Source organism: Hyaena hyaena, unplaced genomic scaffold (genome assembly GCF_003009895.1).
Source record: "Hyaena hyaena isolate Hyena2069 unplaced genomic scaffold, ASM300989v1 scaffold_73, whole genome shotgun sequence".
Lineage (NCBI taxonomy): Eukaryota > Metazoa > Chordata > Mammalia > Carnivora > Hyaenidae > Hyaena > Hyaena hyaena.
The window spans coordinates 2,230,554-2,242,850 of record NW_024080705.1 but is presented as its reverse complement, the minus strand read 5'-3'; the positions used below and the strand labels follow the sequence as shown (position 1 = coordinate 2,242,850).

Below are 12,297 nucleotides of genomic sequence, written 5' to 3'. Positions count from 1 at the left end.
ATATATCAAAATATAGGAAGTTTTTAGTGTTCCAAGGAGTCTAAAACTCATTACATGTCTAATCCCTTCTATCTTGCTATTAAATTTTGAAATATGACTGAGTTGTTCATTCTTCATCTCTCCAAGTGACGAGTAAAAGAAAGTTTTTGTATTCTAAGTGCATTTGAAAAAGCAAAATAAAATTAAGTATATATTTATTTTATAGAACCATGAAAAAAAAGGAAAAGAGCTTTATTTCCTAGGTTGCTTTCCCCCCAGGTACTTTATAGGTAACAAGTAGTAGAGAAATTTAATTCAGCAATAGACCAGTTTTATTTAAAGCAAGCCAATAATGAATAAATTCTCCCTTTGAGGTAGATATTCTTAAGCTCCAAAATATACATCTGCTGGATATTCTAATCCCCTTATGTTGAAAAGAAACAGAATTTCGTGTTTATGTTTAAGCTAAATTAACAGGATTAAAGTAGAATATTAATCTATTCTAAGCCCTTGATTTACTAAAGCTAACAATCTAGGGTTTTAAACTTACTAGTAGCATATAACAAAAATACTATTTTTTTAAAAGCTCATCACTGGGCACTGGGTGGCTCAGTTGCTTGAGCATCTGACTTTGGCTCAGGTCATGATCTCATGGTTTGTGAGTTCGAGCCCTATGTTGGGCTCTACGCTGACAGCCCAGAGACTGCCCACCTCCCTCTCTCTGCCCTTTCCCTGCTCATGAATGCACACATATTTTCTCTCAAAAATAATGTATTGAAAAAAAAAATAAAATTAAAAAGCTCATCACATACTGAAGAATAGCAGTGAAATTAAATGACATCTAGAATTTGCTTTAAAACATCTCAACAAAGGAGAAAAAGAATGTTGAAAATATTGGAGCAAAATCTTCTATTACATATGGGTGATAGGTGTATTATATACAGGTGATGGGTATTAGGAGTTTATTGTTCTACTTGTGTGTGGCTTTTTTTTTTTTTTTTTTTTTTGTTTTTTAGAAAGATAGAGAGAGAGAGAGAGAAAGCAGGAGAGAGGGGTAGAGAAAAAGGGTGAGAGTCCTAAGCCATCTCCATGCTCAGTGCAGAGCCCGATACAGGGATTGATTCCACAACCCTGAGATCATGACCTAAGTTGAAATCAAGAGTCAGACACTCAACTGACTAAACCACCCCAGCACTCCTTTTGTGTCTTTTTTATATGTGATACACCCTAATATTTTCTACTCTATTCCATTAAAAGCAAAGCTGGTTGTAACCTATTAAAATTGCCTTCATGTGCCAGTATTGGGAACCATTGTAAACCATGGTCTCTAATACTACCTTGTATATTTCTTGTAACTATGCCATTATTGCTGTTGCCTGTACATGTCTTTTCCTTTTCTCATCTGTTGTACCCTCTACCTAGATTTGTTTATAATTTATGCAATTCTGCCCAGTCTTTACCAGATATTAAGATGATACTTTCTCCAGAAAGCCTTTTCTGATTTTTCTTCCTGCCAAAATGATTTTCATTGTTGTACTACCATAGTATTTATATACAGCTTTAGAGCATTATCAACATTTCACTTGTTACTACCTGAAAAAATGCTGGGCAACCCTGAATTTAATTAGTAATCAGGATCAATAACTGACACATTAAGATCTAACAGTAGAAAACAATTTATTAATAAAAAACTTCAAGTAATTTTTAAAGAACATGTGAGGTGAGGTAGAAGCAACAATTTTAACACATATAATGTTCATTTAAAAAAAGAAACTACAACTTTGAGAGAGATATCCCCCTAGAAGATGGATATACTGAAGTTAAATTTGGTCACTATATACTTAACTACACATTTTGAGGTAATTCTGTTTTACAAAAATAACTTTATTCAAAAAAAAAAAACTGAATAGTGTCTCAAAACAAAGGGCCATATGATCAACAGGTGAAAACAGAGCTATAACTTTTATCATCAATTCAGCAAACAAAACTTCTCAAAAGAAATAATTATTTTTTTATATCAAAATCTACTGAAAATAACAAGTGGGAGATTAGGAGGGAATCAGGAATTAATGGGAAATAATAAATTTATAATTAATAATTTAAAAGCCTAGGTTTAAAGTAAAAATGTACCTTATACCAAAAAGCAACAGTCGGGGGAAAAATCCAGCAAAATGGTCTTTGGATCAGAGATCTCAAAACACAGAAAAGAATCACACCTGTGTCTTCAACATCATAAGACTCTGCTTAAGTGATAAAAACAAATAATTTTCTTTACCTAATCTCTTAAAGAATAAGCAAAATATGATAAAAACCTACAAAACCAAATTAGTATTGAAAGTTTAGACTTTTAGTTTCTCGGACCCTAGAGTTAATTCATCAATAAAGCTGGTAAAAATGTATCAAGCTCTTTCTAGGTCACACAAAAACATATTTATAGTACCTATAAACTTAGACTTTTCAGTTTGGGGTACACGTATACTGAAACAATACTGTGTTAAATTTTGCATAGTGATAGAACTTTATGTTTAAAAGATTATCCCAAAAAAGTAATTAAAAACTGGAACTTTGAACAGAGGACATTTTACATCATTTCATATTTTTGGGATAAAAGTGATCTTCACAGTCTAATCAGACACCTTTCACAGCATATCCAAATTACAAATAAGTGGTAATATTTAAAGGAGATCACTATGCCAGTACAAGAAAAGCAAGGAAAACAGTGCTTTATCTTCTTTGAAAATCTCCCAACACATGACAAAGACTTTCATGTTCTTCTGATGGAAGATCCATGATGTAAAATAAATTAAGGAAGATATACTTACCACAAAATGGAATTAACATGAAGACATTTGTGACATTATTCAACATTTTAAAATTTGGTTTAAAGAACTGTTAAAATTTTTATGGCATCCTATAGATAATAATGTACTTAGGCAGTAGTACATCTAATTTTTTAAAACATGACTTATGTTAATATCTATAACATGACAAGGAATAATTCTCCATTTTTTAATTCTTAATTTATTTTCTGCATGAGCACAAGCAGGGGAGGGGCAGAAAGGGGACTGACTCAGGGCTCAATCTCACAGATTGGATCTCATAATCGTGAGATCATGATCTGAATCAAAATCAAGAGTCCATCTTGAATGCTGAGAACAAACTGAGGGCAGATGGGGGGGAGAGGAAGGGGGGTGATGGGCATGGAGGAGGGCATTTGTGGGGATGAGCACTGGGTGTTATATGGAAACCAACTTGACAATAAACTATTTAAAAATTTTAAAACAAAACAAAGCAAAACAAAATAAAATAAAATAAAAAATAATAAAATAAAACAAAAAAAAAATCAAGAGTCCAAATGCTTAACTGACTGAACCATCCAGCCACCCTTTTGTTTATATTCATGTTTTGTTCTAAATTAAAGAAAAAAAATTATAAATTATGGTGAGAGGATCCAAAAGGGGTAACCACTTTTCCTAGACGTGTTCTAAGAAACATGCACTCTGCCCTAGGGCAGCAGATCAAGTCCTTTCCCCTTTCTCACTTCACAAATTATCCTTTTCTGGGGCGCCTGGGTGGCTCAGTCGGTTAAGCATCCAACTTCGGCTCAGGTCATGATCTCACGGTTCGTGGGTTCAAGCCCCGCGTCGGGCTCTGTGCTGACAGCTAGCTCAGAGCCTAGAGCCTGCTTCGGATTCTGTGTCTCTATCTCTCTGACCCTCCCCTGCTCATGCTGTCTCTTTCTCTCAGAAAGAAATAAAACATTTTAAAAAAATAATTCTTCTCCATCACCTTCATTATTTCAGTTTCTGCTTAAAATTATTTCCTGTCATCGAGCACCTGGGTAGTTGTTAGTTAAGTGTCCAAATCCTCATCTGCGCTCAGGTCTTGATCTCAGGATTATGAGTCCAAGCCCCATGTTGGAGTCCATGCTGGGCATGGAGTCTGCTTTAAAAAATAATGACAATAAAGTAAAATAAAATGGGGCATCTGGGTGGCTCAGTCCAGTTAAGCCTCTGACTCATGATTTTGGCTCAGGTCATGATCTCACAGTTTATGAGTCTGAGCCCCACGACAGTGCAGAACCTGCTTGGGATACTCTGTCTCTGCACCCTCTCCACTCTCTCTCTGTCTCTCTCTCAAAATAAATAAATAAAATAATAAAGTAAAATAAAATAACTTCCTGACAATTATTTTCTCTCTTTTCTTTGGAAAATCAGGTATTTGAAATATGCCCATAGAAAACACAAGACACTAAGTTTTAATTATACAAGTACATAAAATACTCACAAAGCACAAAGTGACCATGTACAAAACAAAAAGGATATTAATTTTTCTGAGTTTAGATGATGAAGTAACTTCCCCAAAGGAGGATAGCGGTTTAGTGCGGATACACATCCCAGAAGAATCAGTTTATGTTTGGCTCTGGTAATAGCAACATTAAGACGTCGCCAATCTCTCAGGAGTTCACCAAGCTGAAAGAAATGATTTCAATTTATTTGAGTTTTCTTATATATTTAAGTTTGTTACGGCAAAGAACACAGTTTGTTGTGAACTATTTTCCTACCTTAAGCATAAAGCGCAGAAATGATTCATGAACACATTTAAAATTCTATAGGCAGTTGGAAAAACTTGCTCATAATACCAACTTCAAATATTTTATTTTAGGCTCAATATCCTAGCTATAATTTAACAAACTGAAGCTATCGCCACTCATTATAGCATTATTGGTTACAGCAATAAAAACTTGTAGGGGCGCCTGGGTGGCTCAGTCAGTTAAGCAACCGACTTTGGCTCAGGTCATGATCTCAGACTGAGTTAGAGCCCCACGTCTGGCTCTGTGCTGACAGCTCAGGGTCTGGAGCCTGCCTCAGATTCTGTATCTCCCTCTCTCTCTGCACCTTCCCTGCTCATGCACTGTCTCAAAAATAAATAAACATTAAAGAAAAAAATTTTTAAATGATTGGGTAGCTCCATCGATTAAACATCCAACTTTAGTTCAGGTCACGATCTTGTGGTTCATGACTTCAAGCCCCGGCATCTGGCTGTCTGCTGTGAGCACAGAGCCCGATTTGGATCCTCTGCCCCTTCTCTCTGTCCCTCCCCTACTCATGCTAACTCTCTCAAAAATAAACATTAAACACACACACACACACACACACACACACACACACACATACACCCATATACATGTGTCTATATAGAAAGATAAATATTTCAATAGATATACACATACACACACAGCATGACACTTACATGTAATAGGAAACCATACAATTCTAAGAACAGAATGAAGTCTCTTTCTATGTATTGACATGGAAAGATCCGTAAGCTATTTTTTAAATGAACAAAACAAAGTTCATAAGAGTATATATACATCACCTTCCATGTAAGAAGAAAAATGAAATATGAATATTGATTCATCTCTATTTGCATAAAATTATAGGTTACCTCCCCAAAACAACCAAATTGTATACAACTCACACCAAAAAAACAATACAACTAAAAAATGGCAGAAAACATGAGCAGACATTTCTCCAGAGACATGCAGATGGTCAAAAGATACATTAAAAGAACATTAATCATTAAGGAAATCCAAATCAAAACAAAATGAGGTATCACCTCACATCTGTCAGAAAGGCTAAAATCAAAATCACAAAAAATAAATAAATAAATAAATAAATAAATAAGTGCTGACGAGAATATGGAGGAAAAGGAACCCTTATGCATTATGGGTAGGATTGCAAACTGGTGCAGCCACTGTGAAAAACAGTATGGAGGTTCCTCAAAAAATTAAAAACAGAATTACCATATCATCCAGTAATTCCACTACTTACTGGGTATTTAGCCGAAGAATAAAAAAACAATAATTTGTATGTACCCTAATGATAAGTACAGCATTATTTACAATAGCCAAATTATGGAAACAGCCCAAGTATCCACTGACAGATTAATGGATTCGTAGATATACACAATGGAATACTTGTGAGTCATAAAAAAGAAATAAATCTTGCCATTTACAACAGCATTGATGGACGTAGAGGGTCTAAAGCCAAATTCCCTCATAATGTGGAATTTAAGAAACAAAACAAATGAACAAAGAAAAAAGACAAATAAAAACCCAGACTGTTAACTCCTTTTTAAAAAAAAAAAAAATTTTTTTAGGGGCGCCTGGGTGGCTTAGTCGGTTAAGCGTCCGACTTTCGCTTAGGTCATGATCTCACGGTTCGTGGGTTCGAGCCCCGCGTCGGGCTCTGTGCTGACTGCCAGCTCAGAGCCTGGAGCCTGTTTCAGAGTCTGTCACTCCCTCTTTCTGACCCTTCCCTGCTCACGCTGTCTCTCTCTCTCTCCTAGAAATAAATAAAAAACATTAAAAAAAAAAAAATTTTTTTAATGCTCTCTCTCTCTCTCTCTCAGAAATAAATAAAAAACATTAAAAAAAAAAAAATTTTTTTAATGCTTTATTTCTGAGAGAGAGAGAGACAGTGTGAGCAGGGGAGGGTCAGAGAGAGAGGGAGACACAGAATCTGAAACAGACTCCAGGCTCTGAGCTAGCTGTCAGCACAGAGCCCAACATGGGACTCGAACCCATGAACTGTGAGATCATGACCTGAGCTGAAGTCAGACGCTCAACCGACTGAGCCACCCAGGCGCCCCAACTGTAAACTCTTAAAAAACAAACTGGTGGTTATCAGAGGGGAGGTGGGTAGGGAGATATATGAAATAGGTAAAGGGAAATAGGAGTACAGGATCACCATGAGCACTGAGTAATGTACAGAATTGTTGAATCACTATATCACAAACGTGAAACTTGTATAACACTGTATGTTAATTATGCTGGAATTAAAATTAAAACCAAAAAAAACAGGGGCACCTGGGTGAAGGTTGGTAGAGCATCCAGCTTTGGCTCCGGTCATGATCTCACAGTTCGTGGGTTCAACCCCACATTGGGCTCTGTGCTCACAGTGTGGAGCCTGCTTGGGATTCTCTCTCTGCCTTTCTCTACCATCACACGTGTGTGTTCATACTCTCAGTCTCTCTCAAAATAAATAAGTAAACATTAAAAAAAAAACCACGCAACAATTCTGATTATCTGTGAGGGTAAGAACTGAGTAGAAGAGGAACTGGTAGAAAGGAGACCATAGAAAGCCTCTATGTTTAACATACCCCAAACACAAGAGCCAAAAGGTGGAAGCAACCCAAATATTCACTGATGGATGAGTAGATAAACAAAATGTGCCATAGCCATGCAAGGTAATATTATTCAGCCTTAAAAAGGAACAAACTTTTGGCATACTACACAGTGGATGATCCTCAAAAACAACGCACCAAATGAAATAAGTCAAGTACAAAAGGACTAATACTGAACAAGTCCACTTATATGAGGTGACTATGGCAGATTCAGAGGCAGAAAGCAGAATAGCAGTTACCAGGTACTGGAGGGACAAGGAATTGGATGGTTGTTATTCATGAGTATAGAGTTTCAATTTTGCAAAATCAAAAAGTTCTCTTGAGACTTGTTGCAAAACACCACTGAACCGTATATTGAAAAATGGTGATGATTTAAAATTTCAGATTACATTTTTACCACAACCTAAAAAAAAAAAAGAAAAAAATGTCCCTAACAAATCAGAAGAAAATACAATGAACTCACAGGTCCATCTTTATTACTTCTAACAAAAGATACTAGAATGATACTTTTGTCTCTTCCTTGGTATTTGTCTACGGTGTTAACTTCGACCATTCCAACATTAGACTGGGACAATAAATCATTGATGATCTTTAATTGCTGCCTATATGGTGCAATGATACCAATATCAGAGGGTTTACATCCAGCCTAAACGGAAAAAAACAATGAAAATGAAAATCCTGATTTCTGTTAAATTTATTAAATGTTTACATAATGTGCCCAATTAATGTTTATAACAGATTCTCTTGTTGCAAGGAGTAAATACAATTGCTAAATTTGCCCTAAATCTACATCTGTATTTCCTGAGATTAAATAATTTCCTCGGGCCGCCTGGGTGGTTCAGTCAGTTAAGTATCCAACTACAGCTCAGGGTATGATCTCATAGTTCATGAGTTCGAGCCCCACGTTGGGCTCTGTGCTGACAGCTCAGAGCCTAGAGCCTGCTTCAGATTCTATGTCTCCCTCTCTCTCTCTACCCCACCCCTAGTTGCGCTCTCTGTCTCTCTCTCTCAAAAATAAACAAACATTAAAAAAATAATTTCCTCAAACAAGGCTCCCTTGATTTTTATTGATTCATGGCAGTACAATGGTTTGCATGCCACTAGAACAGTGAAGCGATAAAAAAAAAGTACAAAAAACACATTCCACTCTGCTATCGCTTACACTGAAGTTTCCAATCCCTAATCATACCGACAACAGCCGTACATGACACAATCAGGATTATCTGACATTACAAAAAATTAACGTAAATGGAAACCCAAAATGCCATCATAAAAAAACTATATCCTAGAAAGTTTTCTCAAAACAGAACAAAAGCAATCAGGCTGCAGTCCCTTCATCTTAATGAACAAGGATTAATGTTAATTCTTATGTTCCTTGCATTCTCCATTATACTGCATTTCACTTTAATATTAATTAGCCCTCAAAATTAAATTCTAAATTACCTTAATAAACACTGACGTCAGGGAAACTATTAGTTTGGCTTCAGTTATATTGCTCACACCACCCTTTTCAACTTGTTCTGGTGCTGGAACCTAAATAGAAAAACAAGTTAAGAGCACTGTCAGTACAAAGGCAGCCACAGAGACTGAAAGATCAGTTGTGGAAACAAATGAAAAATATTGTCATTTTAAAAACTGAAGGTAAAAGATGGGGTGCTCAGGTGGGTCAGTCGGTTGAGTGACCAACTCTTGATTTTAGCTCAGGTCATGATGCCAGGGTCATGGGATTAAGACTCGTGTCAGGCTCCACACTGAGCATGGAACCTTCTTGGGATTCTCTCTCACCCTCTCTCCCACTTACTTTAGCACACACGCTCTCTCTCTCCCTAAAAAAATTTTAAAAATAAAAGTTGAAGGTAAAAGAATTAACAAAAATGAATGACATTAGTCACTTTCAGAGGCCACCCAGAGGCAGCCCATCTTCAACACCCTACAGCTCAGATTAAAATCTCTGTGAAAGCTGACCACACATTGGGCTTCACATAATTTTCTTTGTTATCTCCCAGTTTACAAGTGTCAGAGGCCAGAAAAGATAAGTAACTTGCCCAAGACCTCACAATAAATCATAGCAGTAGGATTCAAAACTAGATCTGGCTCTAGTATCTGTTCTCTTTTCATATTCTTGTTGACATTTACTTATTTTTTATTTTTATAATTTATTTATTTATGTTTTAATTTACATCTAAGTTAGCTAGCATACAGTGATTGATTTCAGGAGTAGATTCCTTAATGCCCCTTACCCATTTAGGCCATCCTCCCTCCCAAACCTCTCCAGCAACCGGGTTTGTTCTCTATATTTAAGAGTCTCTTAGGTTTTGTATTCCTCCCTGTTTTTATATTATTTTTGCTTCCTTCCCTTATGTTCATCTGTTTTGTATCTTAAAGTCCTCATGAGTGAAGTCATAGGATATTTGTCTTTCTCTAATTTCACTTAGCATAATACCCTCTAGTTTCATCCACATTGTTGCAAATGGCAATATTTCATTCTTTTTTTATTGCTGAGTAATATTCCATTGCTGAGTAATGGAGTAATACTCCATTGTGTGTGTCTGTGTGTGTATGTATACATACACATACCACATCTTCTTTATCCATTCATCTGTCAATAGACATATGGACTTTTTCCATACTTTGGGTATTGTTGATAGTACTGTTATAAACACTGGGGTGCATGTACCCCTTCAAAACAGCATACCTGTATCCCTTGGATAAATACCTAGTAGCGCAATTGCTGGGTCATACAGTAATTCTATTTTTAATTTTTTGAGGAACCTCCATACTGTTTTCCAGAGTGGCTGCACCAGTTTGCATTCCCACCAGCCGTGCAAAAGAGATCCTCCTTCTTCGCATCCTCGCCAACATCAGTTGTTGCCTGAGTTGTTAATGTTAGCCATTATGACAGGTGCGAAGTAGTATCTCATTGTGGTTTTGATTTGTATTTCTCTGATGATGAGTGATGTTGAGCATTTTTTCATGTGTCGGTTGGCCATCTGGAGGTTTTCTTTAAAGAAGTGTCTTTATTCATGTCTTTTGCCCATTTCTTCATTGAATTGTTTTTTGGATTGAGTTTGATAAGTTGTTTATAGATTTTGGATACTAACCCTTTATCTGATATGTCATTTGCAAATGTCTTCTTCTATTCCGCTGGTTGCCTTTTAGTTTTGCTGATTGTTTCCTTCACTGTGCAGAAGCTTTTAATTTTGATGAGGTCCCAATAGTTCATTTTTGCTTTTGTTTCTCTTGCCTCCGGAGATGTGTTGAGTAAGTTGTTGCTGCAGCTGAGGTCAGAGAGATTTTTGCCTGCTGTTTCCTCTAGGATTTTGATGGCTTCCTGTCTTATGTTCAGGTATTTTATCCATTTTGAGTTTATTTTTGCATTTGGTGTAAGAAAGTGGTCTACGTTTGTTTTCTGCTCATGTCGCTGTCCAGTTTTCCCAGCACCATTTGCTGAAGAGACTGTCTTTATTCCATTGGATATTCTTTCCTGCTCTGTCAAAGATTAGTTGGCCATATGTTTGTGGGTCCATTTCTGGGTTCTCTATTCTGTTCCATTGATCTGAGTGTTTTTGTGCCATCTTGTTGCCTTTTATACAAATAATTAAGGAGATAAAGTTCCCCAGGTTCTACTATCCCCAGTAAAACTCTTCAAGGACTAATTTTGCTCCCACATAATTCTTAAGTAATCTTGATGATGATGATAGTGATGATGATATTATTATTATTATTATTAATTAAAGCCCCACTGCCCAATGTGGGGCTTGAACTTAGGACTCTGAGATCAAAAGTCACATAGTAGGACACCTGGATGGTTCATTCAATTGAGCATCCAACTTCAGCTCATGTCATGATCTCATGGTTCCTCAGTTTAAGCCCCTCATCAGGCTCACTGCTGTCAATATGGAGCCTACTTCAAATCCTCTGTCTCCCTCTCTCTCTGCGCCTCCCGGACTTGCATTCTCTCTCTCAAAAGTAAATAAACCTTTAAAAAAAGAAAAACAAGAGTCATATGCTCTACTGACTAAGTCAACCAGGCACCCAAATCTTGATTACTTTTTATTTATTTTTTTGCATTCTTTTTTTTAAAGTTTACTTTGAGAGAGACAGAAGGAGAGAGAGAGAGACAGAGAGAAGAAAGCATGCACACACACTGGGGGAGAGGCAGAGAGAGAGAATTCTGCACTGACCGCGCAGAGCCCTGTGCTGGGCTCAAACGCACAAACCATGAAATCATGACCTGAGGCGAAGTCTGATGCTTAACCGAATGAGTCACCAGGTGCCCCAATCTTGATTATTTTTAATACATTTTATTTGGAATCTTTGATGCTAAGAAAGAAAAAAACTGAGTAGCAAAAACAAAGAATCACTGGTGATGTAAATAACTGTAAATTATAACTAATAAATTGGAATTGAGGTTTCTAAATGTAATCATTTGTGAGATCAGTTTACTGAAAAAATTTCCTGGAGCCCACTTGTCCTTATTTATTAATTCTTGAACCCGAAATGTTAAGGGCAATATCCAAGAGAATGAAAATTCCATCATGGTACACAGGGTGGGGTCCTATTTTTCTTCTTATTTATTTATTTATTTATTTATTTATTTGGTAAACTCTATGCCCAATGTGGGGCTCAAACTCATAATCCTGAGATCAAGGCTTGCATGCTTTACAGACTGGGCCAGTCAGGCTCCCCTATAAGAGGGGCCCTATATTTACCGAAGCCGACTCCATTGATCTAATAACAAAAGACATAATTATCTTATATTAATATGCATACATTTGGTAACTATTCTTATCTTAAATCATATAAAGACTTCCAAATCAATGCTGGGAAGCACTATATGAAACACACTGTTGAAGCACAAGGTTAAAACTTTGTTCTTAGTCCTTAGAAGAAGCAAGTCATTTAAAGTCCTTGTGAAGATTTTTGTTAAATGACATGTTTGTAAAGAGGTCTTTATGTGAGTATGTGGAGGCAAGATGTGTTATGTGGGAAATAGCTGTACTGTCAATCTCAATTTTGCTGTGAACCCAGAACTGCTATAAAAAATAATGTCTCTATTTGTAAACCCAGCCCTTTGATAATATCAATGCCAATTTCTTTTCTAAGAAATGTGATTATACACTTGAGTTC

At 36.4% G+C, this 12,297-nt stretch overlaps 1 protein-coding gene across 2 annotated transcripts in view; it reads right to left on the bottom strand.

The window, feature by feature from the left end:
* Positions 1 to 1,639: 1,639 nt before the first annotated feature.
* DNA2 (DNA replication helicase/nuclease 2) overlaps positions 1,640 to 12,297 on the bottom strand; it is a 51,323-nt gene continuing 40,665 nt past the window's right edge. For both annotated transcript variants that reach the window (XM_039233216.1, XM_039233217.1), the window contains 4 exons: positions 8,611 to 8,700; positions 7,631 to 7,813; positions 4,305 to 4,451; positions 1,640 to 2,772 (listed from right to left, as the gene is read on the bottom strand). In XM_039233216.1, the coding sequence (XP_039089147.1) occupies positions 2,704 to 2,772; positions 4,305 to 4,451; positions 7,631 to 7,813; positions 8,611 to 8,700 (489 nt within the window). In that variant the 3' untranslated portion in view covers positions 1,640 to 2,703. The remainder of the gene's footprint in view (positions 2,773 to 4,304; positions 4,452 to 7,630; positions 7,814 to 8,610; positions 8,701 to 12,297) is intronic.